Source organism: Emydura macquarii, unplaced genomic scaffold (assembly GCF_026122565.2).
Source record: "Emydura macquarii macquarii isolate MOO-44397 ecotype Brisbane River unplaced genomic scaffold, CSIRO-AGI_Emac_v2 contig_2063, whole genome shotgun sequence".
Classification (NCBI taxonomy): domain Eukaryota; kingdom Metazoa; phylum Chordata; order Testudines; family Chelidae; genus Emydura; species Emydura macquarii.
Genome location: NW_027132200.1, coordinates 2,067,833 through 2,084,886, shown reverse-complemented (window position 1 = coordinate 2,084,886; position 17,054 = coordinate 2,067,833). Strand labels below are relative to the sequence as shown.

The 17,054-nt window shown below is 36.2% G+C and overlaps 1 protein-coding gene across 1 annotated transcript in view; it reads left to right on the top strand.

The window, feature by feature from the left end:
• CSMD1 (CUB and Sushi multiple domains 1) overlaps nt 1–17,054 on the top strand; it is a 1,845,645-nt gene that overhangs the window by 1,178,876 nt on the left and 649,715 nt on the right. Inside the window, exon 8 of the mRNA XM_067558441.1 lies at nt 12,818–12,905. Coding sequence (XP_067414542.1) covers nt 12,818–12,905 — 88 coding nt within the window. The remainder of the gene's footprint in view (nt 1–12,817; nt 12,906–17,054) is intronic.

Sequence of the window (17,054 nt, the reverse complement as noted above, 5' to 3'; positions counted from 1 at the left end):
TATAATAGCTCAGAACCCACCCCATCTAACTTCCCATCACAGGTCAAGGGGAATATTTACTGCTAGTAGTCAAAGATCAGTTAATTGCCAAATTAGGCTGTCCCATCATACCATCCCCTCCATAAACTTATCAAGCTCAGGCCTGAAGCCAGCTAGGTTTTTTTTCCAATCACTGCTCCCCTTGGAAGGTTGTTCCAGAACTTCACTTCTCTGATGGTAAGAAACCTCCATCTAATTTCAAGTCTAACCTTCCTGATGGCCAATTTATATCCCTTGTGAAGGGATACAGTACGGTATGATATGGTATGATAATACTTAGAATGTATATAACTTTTTATGGATAAGTGAACAAGCATAGAGTATAAGTGGCTTCCCAAATGAGTCACTACAGTTATCTTTATAAGCTGCAAATCTTGACTCAAAATCCTTTGATCTCAACACTAGATCTCATTCCTTCTCATTTTGTTTCTTTAATTTTATTTTATATTTCAATATTCTTCATTTCTCTTCATTATAGTAGCTCTTATATTATCTCTCATTTATAGAATATGTAGTGTAGTTTTAGCTGTGTTGGCCCCAGATATTAGAGAGACAAGGTGAATGAGGTCTCCGTCACCAACAGAGGTTGGTCCAATAAAAGATATTACCTCACCCATCTTGTCTGATTTATAGAGTATCTCAGTTTGATTTGACTTTTCCATTAGAGTTAAACACCATCAAAGGTTCAGGATAAATTCTATTCTTTTGAATCAGTTTAGTGTGTTTTGTTAACTGTGGAGATCTTCATGTTCTTGGTTTTTAGAAATCAGACTGAATTTCCATATAAAAGAGTATTGTTTAGTTTTCTTCTCTCTCTTGTGTTGAAACACATCTCTACTTTGCTGTCTTGGTAGAAAATGTTTGCTTCTGTTGAATTGATTTCTGCATAATCTTGTGAGAGATTCATTTCCATGCAATGCTCTGTCCTTTCATATTAAATATGGTGTTCTTGTACCACATCATCAATGTTCTGGTCCTTACTTCTCACATGCACATCTGCCTTTTAAACAATTAAGAAAAATCTGTTGTTTTTTTTTAAAATGCTCACCCTGTGACAGGACACATAAATAAAAACAGAAGTCACTTCCCATTGTAGTCAGAATTGTTCAGTGTTACAATGCAAGGAGAAGTATTAACTAAATATAACTACTTTTATGCAAAATGTTTCTCAAAGTGCTTATTTTTTATTCATTTCATATGTATATGAAACAGAATAAATATATATAAAAACACACTTTTTCAGAGGGTCAAATCATTTCTGCAATGCAATTTTTCTAATAGGATTTGTTTTACCTCTGTAAAGCATTTTCGATCATACATAAATTTAGTTATATGTCACTGCAGAAGCATCACAGGTAACACTTTTTGCAGATTTTCTTAGTTGGATTATGAGGAGTTTATTATTTCAAGTGAAATTAAATTGAAAGATTCTCCCTGTTATAACTTGAGGCACGCTTTTTTCAGACACCAGTTTGAAGAATAGCCTCTCTTAAAATAATTCTAGAAATTGTTTGCATACAAGTGGCAGCTTTTTACTTAAATTCCATACGCTGTCTAATCTGTTTACTCTGTAGTTCCATATATTTGGAAGACTAAATTGACATTGGTACAATTGTTAGTCGAATCAGGACTTTCAGTAGCAAAACATGAGTGCTTAGTAGTGAGTGAATAATGCAAAATATTTTATACCAATAATCACTGATTTTTTAAAATGAAAATGCATTGGACTTGCTCTCACCTACTTTTGTTTGCTTTCCCACAAACACTGTAATAATTGAATTTTAGTGATAGAAATGTTTACAGAAAGTAAATTTCAGAGACACATGCACATATATATATTTCTGGAAGCCAAGTTTTAAAAGTTACATGTGTGTGTATTGTGCCAGAAGTGCTTATATATTCATCTGACTAGGGATCAAAAATAGTACCACATAATTTAGATGACCAATCACATGTTAAAAAAAGGACTTTGAATATTTATGGTCCATTCATAGCATAGAAATCGTTTAGGTTTAGCCTACATGGCGTAGGTGCTTGTGAAAATCCTATCTATTGTAAAAATTGTAATCTGCTCATGAACATTCCACATGCAGAAAGGAAGGCTAAATTCATCAAATTATTTGCTGTCACATTCATACATTCATTGATTCAGCTCGAGCTGTGAGATACTTTTAAAGATCTGTATCTGTTTTACTCAATTAAGGGGCATAGTTTCGTCTAATTCCATGGACCTAATTAACATTAAGGCTGTACTTTGAGAAGAGATTATATTCATAAATGCCTGTAGATTGTATGCTTTTCGGGGGAGGACTGTGTCGTCCCCTGTATTTGGAATGCATAGGGGTTTTTTTCCCCAACAAATAAGAAGGGTCGTTAAGAGTGTTTTCAATTTCAATTAATTTTCAAAGCATAATTCTCTATTGACCAAAATTATATATCTAGAATTTGCTTTTGTTTTTGAAACATCAATCAACATTTTCAAAATTAAAATGCAAATTGACTTTACATTTAGGTAACTAAGAATAATCAAGTAATGTTACCATAATATATTAAAGGCATGCATTTATTACCATTTAATTTTGCCAGTACCATATATTTAACTTTCATTGCATTATCTGCGACTTCTCAGTTGGCAAGAGAATTGTATTTACATATGTCAGATTGGATTTGCATTGTCATAGGGAGATAGTGCTCATTCACTGTCAAGTCTCGCCCGCTTTACTAACTTTTCAGTCTCCACTAAAAAAATCTGCCACTCCTTATGACAACTTTTCACACACTGAATTCCTGAGTCTTGCTTTTTTCCTGACCTCAAGGCATTATTTGATAAGGACGTTTTTAAGCAGTTCTTGTAATTTGCAGTTTAATTCGAAGGACACTCAAAACTAATTATTGGAAAAACAAAGGATGGTTGAGTTTATCAAATCTGTCAAAACATTTTATTGGATTGATAATACCAATGAGAGATGATCCAGACTATAAAAGGGTCAAACTATTAAATTTAAATTATAGGTGACATAGAGTGGGGCAAGCAGTAGAAGTACCTGTTAACCTGGTAGACACTGAAGAAAGAAATGTGAACACAGCATGAAAACCCAGGACACAAACACTTTTACTTTTAGGTGCATACTAGCAAATGATTTAAGCACATGCTTAATGGAAGCACATTGGTAGTTCATTGATGTCAAATGTGACTACATACCTGTTTATAATTAGGGATGTTCCTGAATATTTTATTTGATTTGGGGTGCTAGTATTTTATGCTAGTTGTCTAGAGTTGTAATTATAACTTTCTTTCTTCTGTAGCCCATCCATGTAACCTACTTATTCCATTGTGTTGGATCCGTAACTCTAGAAGCAGAACATATGTTATGACTCACAGGAGTTGTCCTTTTTCTAGTTTCCAAACCATGGGAATGGGAGAAAAGCAGGGTGACTGCAGAAAGACAGGCATTCAACAAGAAAACATAATTACAGCTCCTATTCAGGGCAGCATTTTGGTCTATTCTGCTTAGTGGCAAAATTCCCATTGACCCAAGTGGCATGGACTTGACCACAAAAGTACATATTAAAAACTACAGTAGCTAGACACAATACAATAATGTTATCTCTTTTACACCAAAATAGGAAAAAAAGTAATAAGGAAACCAAGTGGCCACAGCTAGTGGCCTGGAATAAATAACAAGGTAGCTCTCTAATTGTAGCCACAATTAACTATTGGACACTATTCCCAGATGGAAATGGAGCATCAGTAATTTCAGGCTGAATCTTGGAGGTTTCAGAGAGAGAAAACAAAAATTCTCCATGAAACAAACTCCTATCTCCCTTCATTTTCCCTGCAGCAAAAGCCTGGGAATACAAAAGTCTAGCAGACTATTTTAGCATGATCTGAGACAAAATGAAAAGCAAGTTCCAGAGTTATGTAGATGCCACTAACAATGCTCTGCCTCCAGTCCAACAAAGACATGTCTATTGGTTTTGAACATCTTTGATGTACTTGACTTCTGAGTTAAAAAAGAAAGAGGATGTGACCTTAAGCTCTCATGTATTCACACCTCTATGCTGTTGTAATTATCTTTGGACAAAATATGCTTTGTAAGGTATCATTTTAAAACTAATAACTTGCTGGACAATAGCATAATGGTGAAATGTATATAGCAACCTCATATGTAAAGCTATGAATTATCCTTGTAGAATGTCATTAGCATATGTTCAAGATCAGATGTACTTGCCTAGCTAAAGTTGTTAAATGGGTCTATGCCAAACAAAGAATGTAATTGCCCTACTTGGAATTACCTCCAAAGTACTTTGAAATACAATGGGAATGTATTTACATACTGTGTAAACAGAACAATCAAGCTAAGGGGGTGGAGGCAAACTTCACACTATCACAGTGGGGAGGAGATTGTCAATCACAGTCTTTTCATTCAATTGCACTGAAGGGGGAAGAACTAAATGTGCATTTTAGCGGGTATAACTTCATCAGCAGAAGCAGCAGCAGGACGCTTCCTTTTTGACAAACTTCATGTTGCCTACATCACAGCTGGAAATAGATTTTTGTCTGGATCTATCAAAGCTCACTTGGATTGTAAAAGAGAAGGGCAAAGAAAAACCCCAATTTATGCCTCTTTCACCTCAGAAGACAAAGGTACCAGCCCTTTGATTTTTGAAGGATATATCTCAACCCAGGGATTTGGTCAGCCATATTGACGGAAACGTGGTGAGGATTTTACTTTAAACCAAATCTAGCTTTTTAATTAGTTACTAGAAAGCACTTTATCTTGTAAATGTTTCTGATTTAATCCTTATACCTGTACTAAAAATCTCTCTATGGAATGAAATAAACTTTCCTTATTTTTAATCTAAGCCAATCAAATGCTGTGTTTGAACTGAAGTGTTTGGTACCTCCAGTTAAGGTAACAAGCTTTTCAGTATTGACTATTTTTAAAGGAGCAACAAACCTTAACATTCCTCTGATTGTCCCATGCTGGGGCTGGGCATTTCAGAACCCATGTTTTTGGGAAAACTCAGGGCTGTGGAGAGTGTGGAGCCACCTGACTAGTTGTTAACTGAGGCTAATGAAGACCAGTGAAAGACTGTATTATTACAGGCAGGATCTAGGATCCCAGCCATTGAACCAGGGCTGCCTAATATGCAACTATAGAGTGCATGCTTGTTGCTGACTATGGGCATCCCAGGCAGAGAGCTACAATAATAAGGCATTGTGAGACACTCAGAGTAATTGGTGACACTTGGTAATCGGTGAGATTCTTCACCGGTCTGGATTGCACCCCAAAATGTAACAGAGGTATTCTACTATCTTTAAGATAAGGGATGGGTTTTTTTTAAAACCTGACTAGAATCTTAACCTTTCTCTTCTCTTCCCGTTCTATCCCCAAATCTCTATGCATCCACATTATTTCAATTTAACTCGAAAACAAAAGCATATATGCCTTTTCTGTGATGGTTCCTTACAGATCTGTATGTACGTGAGATACATTAGAAAAGAACCATCTGCATATGTGTTTTAAATAAAACTATTTAACTTATTTTTTTCTGAATTTAGAAATTTCATCAAAATTTGAAAAACACAAAACACATAGTTTCTGAAACAGGACACTGTATAAGATGCAGTGTATTTTTTAATTCAAACTATTACATTAATTCATTAAAATTAAATTCATTAACTGACTGTGGCACTCACAATTTTTCAATATTTGAATAGGCAAAAATGTAAACCCTTGTAGGAGAGCCCTTTCTTCTCCAGGTAGTACATTGTAAGTGCTAGAGTGAATGAGTGAGTGGGTGAGATCCTGGAGGATCAAAACTTTGTGCTATTTGATTACTTTATTCTGTGTTAAATGTGTGCGGGTCTCAGTCCAGTTCCTAGAAGATAGATGTCAACATCTCACATATTGACAGTGCTAGAAGTGCTGTGCAATGGTCTGTGAATAAACAGAAAGATCCCAGTTTGCAGTGGTATAATCTAGAACATCATAAGCATTACATTTACTAGAAATTGTAAATTTAAGGGGGAAAAGCCATGAGAAACACAAATGATCAGGGAGAAAGAACTCTTTTTAAAAAATGGAAAATAAATTGAGCTCTTTTCAGACTATTTAAAAATGTGTCTACTTACCAAACTTTCTAAGACACAAAACAGTTCCAGTAGCCTCTAGCAATGGAAGCTTTCAAGGGAGATTATTAAAGTGGAGATGATCAGAGTAGAGAAAGTTAAACTTATCCCAGCATTACAAATAATTCTTATTTATTTTATAGTATCTAGGAGCCTTAGTCAAGGACCATGCATTGTACAAACACAGAACAAAAAAGGTGATTCCTGCTCTACAGATATTACAATATAAATAAAACATGAGACAAGAGATGACTGGTTTGGAGTAAAACAAAACCAAGAGATACAGTATTGGTCAACACAATAGGTGGTGGTCTCAGCACATCTGTGATCTCCTATTGTCGAGTTCTTTTGTAGCCATAACAGGAGAGTTGAAAGGAAGGTTTTAGAGGACGATGAGTAGCTTGCAAATGTTAGTGGGAAGCTCCTCCGAAATGTGAGGGGCGTTATGGGATAAAGATGAAGATGCCTGTTTGAAAAATTTAGCAAGTGGTGAAGGAGGCTGGCATCATGGACCATTTGGAGCGGGAAAGGTTCAACATTTTGGTGCTGATTGAGAGATGATAGCTAATTTGATTAGACCATGAAAGGCTTTGAAAATGAAAACAAGCGTCTTGTGTTTGATGTAATAGAGAAGGGGGAACTAGTGGAGGAATGCAAAGGAACAACTGACATAAACAGGTTAGGAAAATAATCTTTGCAGAAGTATTTTAAATGGATATGAGTAAGTAAAGACTCATTTATTAAGGCTGAAGAAAAGCATATTGCAGTAATCAAGATGTGAGATGATGCATTTTAGCCACATGGCTGGATGGAAAAAACTATCTTCTAATGCAGAAAGAATAAGCAAGATTTAGACATAGCCTGGATGTGAAGACCTAGAGAGATGTCATAGATGAAGATGTTGACCATGTTACACCTGTGTTTCAGGAAGGATAGTGGCAGTGTCCATAATGATTGAGGCGGGGGGAGTATGATTAAAAACTCTTAATTGGATTCACCTGTGTGTCTTTCAAATGTTTTCAGTAGAGGTGAGATCAAAAATCTTGATGCTGAAGAAATAATTATTGGAAAATCTAGGGAAGTGTTTTAAAAGGGGGCATTTTGGGCAAATACTACAGCGGTAGCAAGCAAAGACTTTCAGTACATCTGAATTTTAAAAATTTATAGAGAATCTTCAAGACATCTAAACTGCTGAAGGTACTCAATGACTTGATTTAATTTGAGCAGTTTGTTCTCTTCTTTTCTCAACCCCCCACAACATGGACAGATAAGATCAGACAAGTTTGTCTTTTGCAAGGAACAGAAATGATATTTTTATGACAACATATCATGCATCTACAGGCAATAATAAGATGTTTGATAATCCGTAGTGGAAAACATAAACTAAGAGCTTGGACCATGTTTAACAAAGCCTGTTAAGCCTGTACTGCAAGATGTGGTGAATCCCAGATGTATGATACCTGCCACATTTAAAGGAGCAGTGTACCACTGGATGAACACTGACTTGGATCGACCCTCACATTCAAATACCCATAAATGTAGAGAGAGGAGGCTGTGGTGAAGAAGAGAACTCTGGAAGGCTAGACTTGTGGAGACATTCATTGAGGGTAAGGAATATTGCATTTCAATGGATAAAACAGGGGTTCTTTCACTAGAACATCAAAATTCCCTGGTATCTGAATGAATCAAATGTCATGTGTGAGGAAACACTGTGAAACATTTAACTTGTGTTTTTTGTCTTTGAATCAGGCCCATTTGGAAGTGAAAATGGGCAAATTTTCACTAAGAATGTGATAGTGTTTTCCAGAGAAAAATCAGTTATTTAAAAAATTATAAATTTCCTGTACATGAACATGAGGTTTTGCATTGAAACATAATTGGCCACTGTATAAATCCATGGTACAGCCATACCTTGAATTCTGTGTGCAATTCTGGTTACCGCATCTTAAAAAAATATGAAAAATGGAAAAGGTACAGAGAAGAGTAACAAAAATGAGCAAAGGTATGGAAAAGCTTCCACATGACAGATTAAAAAGACTGAGACTGTTCAGCTTGGAAGGGAGACAACTGAGGGGCAGGGGGATATGAATCATGAATGTCAAGAAATTGAATAAGGAAGTATTATTTACCCTTTCACATACAACAAAAAGCAGGGTCACCCAATGAAATTAATAGGAAGAATATTTAAAACTAACAAAAGGAAGCACTTCTTCACATGATGCACAATCAACCTGCGGAACTCATTGCCCAGGGATGTTGTGAAGGCCAAAAGTATAACTGGGTTAAAAAAATAATTAGATAAGTTCATGGAGGATAGGTCCATCAATGGGTATTAGCCAAAATGGTCAGGGATGCAACCCCAAGCTCTGGATGTTTGTAAGCTTCTGACTGCCAGATACTGGGACTGGAGGGCATGGGATGAATCACTTGATAATTACTCTGTTCTGTTCATTACCTTTGAAGAATCTAACATTGGCCACTGTTGGAAAACAGGATATTCGGCTAGGTGAATCATTGTATGGCCATTCTTATGTTCCTATGAGAAGAAACAAGCCATTCTGTGGAGACGTAATAAAGAGAAACCATTCAGCACAATGAAATTACTTACTTTTACTTTTTTATTTGGTATGCTTATTTCAACACACTACTACAAATGAATCCTCAATGGAAAGTACAATAAATTGTCCATAATTATGGGTTTCTGAACACGAGGGTGTTTAGGTTTTGTCCTTTCTCATTGAAATCATTTTATTTTTATTTCTAAACAAATAAGAGGAATATAGTGTCATTCAGAAATACAGTACATCATAACCACCATAACACAGGCAGAGTTGATCCTGTCGTTGTAAGGGTGGTTATGATAAAGGTTTTAAGTGACTGAAAATACTGTCCTGATGTTTCCTAGTTATTCTTCTTGAACAACACCTCTATCAAAGTGGCAGCCTTGCCAAATGAAAACATATTTTGGTCCGTTCCTTTTTTTCTGACTGCTCAATCTTATATCTGAAAATAAAGCTTTCCACTTTGCCATCAGCATTAACACTGTGAAATCAGAATTTGGTTGACTGTTCTGTCAGTGATGCTAGGGACAGAATAGAATTTGGATTACTGTACCATAGCTATAATAATACTTCTGTGCTGACAGAAACCGGAGGAACTATAACAAGATTGTAAGGAACATATATGCAGCAGGAAATTGTTATTTTAGCAAGGATAGTTTTCTGACCATAACCATGCTTTAAAACTTATGTTTGTAATTAACTTATTGTGTATATTTCTAGATGAATTCTTCTGAAAGAATAAATTAAGTCAGCAAAACTGAACTCTAAGAATAAGTATTAATTTTGTTTATTAGCTAGTTTGTCTCATTCTTAATCACCATGCTGACATGGAATAATTCATATTTAGATAAATAGTGCTATTTAACAAGACTTATTTGCATAAATTAACTACTGGAGGATCAGGTCCTTAGCCTGGAAATGTTTCCTTGATCTTCAACTTGGATTTAGATATTGTTCACACTGCATACAATGATATGGAAATACTGTGAGTCAGAAACTCCAGAATTGGATTTTTTTTACTCATAACAATTTGATTTATGTCACAATATACCAGGAAGGAACTTCCTTTAAGTTATCTGTTATATTTAACAGCTAGAATGTTATTTTTTTTTTAGCTGTGTCTGGAAATACCTCTCTGACAGTTGATAATCTTTCATCAGTTGATTTTGAAGAACATTTTTGGAACAGACAATATACAGTATCATAGATGGAGAAAAGAAATAAATACGGTTTTTAGCTCTGTGGGTGTTTCTATTTTCTATATCTTTAAAATCATCGCATCTCTGAGACAAGAATGGAGGTGATTCATACGTTTAAATGTATCATAATTATTGCAATTTTATCAATTTTAGGAGGAAGCTGTACTTGGGGCAAGCAATTCTGCACTTACAAGAGCTTTTTACTTAGCTATATTTTTGTAGCACTGCAATGCTTTTTTTTTTTTATATGAATTGATTTCCATGAGTATTTCTCATCTTGTATAAAGCTTTTCACATAAATTAATTGCCCATGATTCTCCTGAAACAGGCAGTCAGGATTTATAGCTCTTATCTTCTGATTGTACATAACCTGTTTGTCACCATGCTTCCTCTATGCCACCTTATTCCATTCAAAAGCATATCACTGCTTGAGAAATTTACATCTAATCTCCCATCACCTCTCAATCGTAATGCTGTCGTCTGTCATATGTAATCCACTCAGGCCTGTCTAATTCATTCTGTGCTGCTAAAACATTCCATCTAAGTACATTTTCTATATTCAGGAAGAGAGTACTGCCTTATTCTTAAAAGGTTTTCAGAGATTCTGAAGATGACATAATTATTTTCTTCCTCTGTCCTTCATGGACAGAAGCAAAGAAGAAAGAGAGGAAGTGTGTGTATGTGTGTCTGTGTGTACATTCATGAGAGACTATATTTATATTGTTTTGTGGCAGCAATAAACTCAAAAGATATTTTGTATGCCATTATCTCTATATTTATAATCAATGTAGTATTTAAGTATATTACATAAATAACTAAGAGTTATTACTTTCTAGATGGAAGATAAAAACATGGTCACACACTTCACATGCAAAATCAGTGTCTTAGTTTTGTGAGGACCCTAACTTTATACAAATTTGTCTATCTAAACTGCTTACGGTGTGTGTGCAGGGGAGAATATGGAACTTATTCTCTATTCAGTCCTGGTCGGGGGGGAAGGTGCAATGGAAACTTCAAGCTGCTTTAGCACTTTCCTGTAATCATGAGCTGGTCAGGAGTAAATCAATATACTATTCCCACTGCGTATGCTTCTTTGCTGGTTGAAATATAGTCACGAGAAAAGTATTCATAAAGGTAATTCTATAACTACAGCTCAACTTTTTTTGAGGGGTGGGAATTTCAGTAATGTCGCATATAGTTACTTGTTTTCACTTAAGTTGCTAAAGTATATTTTCACAATTATGTGTTGTGAATATTCTAACCAGGTGCTTCCACAAAAAATTGTCCCTTTTTGCCAGGGATAAACCTTAGGTGCCAGTAGTATATATGTGTGGAGAGATGATTGATTGCAGTGTGGGGATTGTTTACCTATATATAAACAAAAACATGTTTTTATAACCAAGAAAGAAGACATCGCCACCATGAAAAAGTATAAACAGGATGACCTGGGTTAATTATACTCATATCAGTCTGACATCAATCCTGGGCAAGATAATGGATTGGCTGATATGGGACATGATTAATAAAGAATTAAAGGAGGATAATGTAATACCAATTAACATGAATTTATAGAAATTAACTTGATATCTTTAGGTAAAATTACAAGTTTGGTTGAAAAAGGTAATAGTGTTGATGTAATATTCTTAGATTTCTTTAAGGCATTTGACTTGGTACTGCATGACATTTTGATTTTAAAGAAAATACTATAACAATATAAAATTAACATGGAGTACATTTAATGAACTAAAACCTGACTAACTGATAAGTCTTCAAATGTAATTGTAAACAGGGAATCAACATTGAATGCGTGTATTTCTAGTGGACCCGGCAGGTATTGGTTCTTGGCACTTTTCCATTTAAAATTTTTATTAATGACCAGGATTAAAATAACTGATAAGATGACACACAATCAGGGGAGTGGTAAATAATGAAGAAGACATGTTACTAATTCAGAGTGATCTGGATTTCTTGGTAAGCTGGCCTCAAGCAAATAATATGCATTTTAATATGGCTAAATGTATACATCTAGAATAAAGACTGTAAGCCCTGCTTGAAGGAAGAGGGACTCTAGCCTGGAAGAAGTACTCTGAAAAAGATTTGGGGTTCATGGTGGATAAAGCAACACTCTGGCCAAAAGGGCTAATGCAATCCTTGGATGCCAAAACAGGAAATCTCTAGTAGGAGTCAAGAGGTTATTTTATGTCTGAATTTGGAACTAGTGCAACTGTTGCTGGAATACTGTGTCCATTTCCGGTGCCCACAACCGAAGAAGGATTTTGATAAATTGGAGAGGGTTCAGAGAAAAGCCACGAGAATGATTAAAGCATTAGAAAACATGCCTTATAGTGATAGACTCAAGGAGCAAAATCTATTTACCTAACAAAGAAGGTTAAGGAGTGACTTGATTACATGAGAAAAACTATTTAATAAGGGATCCTCAGTCCAGCATTGAAAGGTAAAATGCAATCCAGTGGCTGGAAATTGAAGCCAGACAAATTCAAACTGGGAATAAGGTGTATATTATTAATGGTGAGAGTAATTAATCATTGGGATAATTTATCAAGGTGTCACAGACAATTTCTAAATCAAGATTGGATGTTTTCTAAAATATATGCTGTAGGAATTATTTTGGGGAGGTTCTGTTGCCTATTTCATACAGGAGGTCAGACTAGATGACCACAATCGTCCCTTCTGGCCTTGGCAACTACAAAACAAATGTATATTAAGCTGCACTTTGTTGTCTTTATTTATACTATCTTCCTGAAAAATATACTGAGCATATAGATAATGTTCAGCTTCTAGAACTCAAAGTTATTTAGTTTTATGACTAACTGTTCTTTTGTTTGTTTGTTTTTCTTCTTTTTTTCTTCTGTCCACTGCAGTGAGTCAAGGTGGGGATGCAGTCACATCTGACATGTGTCCTGATCCTGGCATTCCTGAGAATGGGAAGAGGACAGGCTCTGACTTCAGGTAGAAATTGTGTGTGTGTATGTGCAGAAGTATAAGGGGCTTATAAGTGTACAGGAAAACTACAGCTGGATGCAGTTTGCATAAAAGCTACAAAAGAGGCGATTTCTGAAAGTTGGAAAAAGTAGCTCCAATTCTTGCAGTGTTTGAGCTGTGTTTTTAGTTCCCCAGGGAATATAGTGAATTATAGTGGAGTTTTTGTAGAATCTACCAAAGTGCCCTTATTGTAGAGGGAAAGGAACACTGCCAGGGCCCACAAGTTGGTCGGTATCAAAAGTTAGAATCAGGTGAGGAGTGTCCTCCAGGTTTTAAATGCTACTTAATAAAAAAAAAAAAGATTAATTATCTTTCAGTCCATTGTCAAGAAACACTGTAATTGCCAGATCTGCCATAGGGCAGCCCTGCCTGGAATACCCCGCTGGGGTGCATGACATATGTACCCTGCCTCAGTCTCCTCTCTCTGGTAATCCAGTACATTTTCACTTCATGAACTTCTCTTTCAATAATACCCCTTCTTGGAGCTGGTTTATTATTAAAACCTCATACAAAATTGTCCATAACAAAGCTCCCAGCATAAAATCAGTTCATAACCCCAAGTACAAATAGTCATTAAGTTCACCTGACATCTTGTACCACAATACGCTATGTATCACACCCTGGCTTCCTTGACCATTCCAAGACTGTCAGTCTTCTTCTGTCCCTGGACAACCACCTCAACCCTTCCAGCTGTAGTGCAACTTAATTCTACCCAGTGGGAACTGCTCAGAGCCTCTTTGCTTTGAGCGCCCTTGCCAGGAGAGCATTCCCATTCTTCCGAGCCCTGTCATAGTTCCTATGGGTCTGGGTCTCCTGTCCTGGAGACATCAGTAGGTAAGTTCCTCCGCTGCTCCCTTGTCTTGGCTCCAGCTATCTGGCTTACAGCCATCAGACAGCTCCCTCTTTTGGTTACTGGCCTTCACGCTTCCGGCTCTGGCTTGGGGATGCCATCTGGCAAACCCCTCTTGCTGTACTCCTGCATTTAGCCTTCTTCTGGAACCACAGTCAATCTGGCAGCTCTTATCTCCTGTTCTTCTCCTGGTTGTCTCAGGCCCTGACTCCTTGGGTCTCCCCAGCTCAGTAGGTCTCAGCACCTACAGGCCAGTTACCCTCTTTTAAGCTCAATTAATCAGTGTGTCTCTGAAAGGGCCAGAGACATCCTGTGACAGCTCTTGTAAATACAGGGGGGGGAAATCTCTAATTTTAAAGAAAAATAAAAAACCTACATTGCACATATAAAATCAGTTCATTATGTTTGCAAAATAAACATGAAAGAAGTTGCAATTATTTCAATTTCCTATCTGCAGTCTTCCTACTAACTGATTTTTGTTGCATCTTCTAAAGCAGCTTTGACTGAGGTGTACTTTTCTCACTGTGCTATGCATGCAAAGAATGAAGATGGGGAATGGGAAAGGATAAGAAGGGAAAGAATATAGGTATGGTGGGTCGTGGATGAGAAAGACTGGTAAGGTAAAGCTACTGGGAAGGCCAGGCAGCATGACAGGATGAGTGTTTGGAACATACCACTCTGAGAACTTGTAAGTGACTGTAATATACAGTCAATTGTACATAATGGTTATAGGTTTATAATAAAATAGACACCAATTTAAAATACAATACGTTTAAAAAATAAAACAAATCAGGTCGATTTCTTTTATCATTTTCATATTTAAGTGTATAAACAAAGGAAAGAACTTCACTTGAAAAGCACATCTGAGGTTTTGCATTGGAACCATTAGTAAAAAGTTTGGGAAAATAAATCTTCCTTGCTATTTTAATTTTCAGTGAGTTATTGCAATAAATATAATTAACTGGCCTCATCATTCCCCTTGTTAGAGGTTTACTGTGTACCTTTTGGGTATAATATTATCAAAAGACTATAGCTCTGTTACAGGCATGAAATATTCCATAGAAAGACATTTTTTTCTAAAAAGATTAATGCAAACATTGTGAAAACAAAATGTTGTTGTATTAAATATCCAACTTAAACCAAAATATGTGAGAGAGTGCTTCTCCTGAATTTACTTAAGAAGACATGAGTTCAGGTTCTCTGTTTTTACTTGTGATATATGTTGAAGTTTTAATAGGGACTGCATGCAGAGTAAGTGTACTCAGTGTAAGTAAGGGTCTCAGAATTGGCCCAAGTTTAGGGCTAAATCCTTATTCCAGCGATGTCAGTGGGAAGTTTGCCTCTAACTTCAATGGGATTAAGATTTTGCTCCCAATGATATGTCCTTATTATGAGCCTATTACTCACAAGAGTGAGCATTTACTCACGCAGATAGTCCATTGAAGCATGTGGAGTTATGACAGAATAAGCTAGATTCTATTTTCTCATATTCCTCAACAGAATTGTTAAATAGTTCCATTTGCAGGATTAAAATTCTACCCTAAATTACAATTGAGCAACCACACAGAAGACTAGTAATCTCAGATTGTGTCAGATTTATTCACGATGTGTAGTTCTCTACTCTCTTCTGTTCTTCCGTCCCGCTCCTCATGCACTTGCTAGCTAAGGTAGCTGGCCTGGTGCAAAGGGTGTTTCATGTACTGCATGCTGGGTAATAATTTGAGGACTTCAACTTTCCTAAACTAAACAGTCTCTCTATTAAAAGAAATATTTACAGAAGTGCTGCAGTTGTAGCTAGCATTCTAGCCTTGTGCATGTGCACACTGACCTCATGGTACCTTCTCCAAACTCTTCCTTTCTGCAATTTGTGCTCCTCCCCCTAAGTTCTATGCAGGTTGCTACACAGGGGAGAAATAAATTACTCCTAAAAAAGGAATGAAGTAATTTATTCCTCCCAGTATAATGGAAAAATCAGGGAGGAATTGTGACTGTCAGTAAGCTAGTAGTGAAGAACAAAGGAATTTGTACATGTAATTATTCACAGAATATGGTCTGCTGAATCTTTACTGGAGGTGGGACTATGAGAATGGAATAACTATTTGACTGCAATGTCCTAAACTGAGTACGCAGGGCAGCTGCGAGGAATGGGGGAAATAAAACCCTCCATTCTCCTCCATGGCCTATCTGTTTACTTGTAAATTGAGAATTTCATCCTAAAATAAATATGGTTCCTCACAATCCCACACTGCCATTTTCAGAGAGCTGCTTTTCAGAGTGGAACCAAACTTTAAGCAAATTGTTTGATTATTTAAAAAAGCTATTTGTTTTCAAAGAGCTGATAATAGTAATAACAATACCAAAAGTGTCATTGCAATATTTCACTCTTAGCTTCAGTACATTTGTATATTCCAGTTCTAACTTTATGGTAAGATTATTTTGCTGTATCTCAGTCAATCCAGATAATGTATCTATATGGAGGAGGAAGAATGCTGTTGTGTTTAAGGCATTATACTTGGACAGAGATTTCCCCATATGATCACTTATTTTGTCTGTGCCTCAGTTCTGCATGTATAAAATGGGGATAACAGGGATCATGCTGGGGGCAGAGCATGCACTGATGCTTCTCCCAAGCTGCCTCATTTTGATCCGTAATGTAAACTTTCAGTTTTAGAAAAGGAACTCTCTAGTACTTATGGTTGTGGAGAAAATCTTCTAAATGTAGCCAATAGGATTTTGAGAGGAACAAGATTATTTCTGCTTCCTAAACTTTTATTCCTCACCTGCAAATTGAGCATGAAACTATAACTACTCTATATTCTTGGACTCCCTTTTAGTGGCTACATAAAGAACTGCTGAATATACAAAAATAAAAAATTCAATTGTGTAATAACACATTCAGCTTTTCCATACTCTTAGGAAAAATAATGCTGTTCTTTGCTTCACACTGATTGTAGGAAAAATGAAATATTTTGTGGAGAGCAAGAGAAAGGCAATATGTGTTTGTAGTTTCAAGTAAAGACCCCAGAAGCTGCTATTGCACTTGTCAGGAGAATAATGATTGTGGATATTATGCTGAGCTGCCACATGTAAAAAGGCACATTATTCAACAGCTTCCCAAGTCTGCAAAAAGACACTTAGTGATTTAGATTGATGTAAAGGGAGAGGGTTCATTTTCACGTCAGTCTAGACACTGCTGATTCAGTAGTGACAAGTTCTTTGACAAGGGTTTCATAGTTTTAAACATAATAATGATACTCTAATAGTAC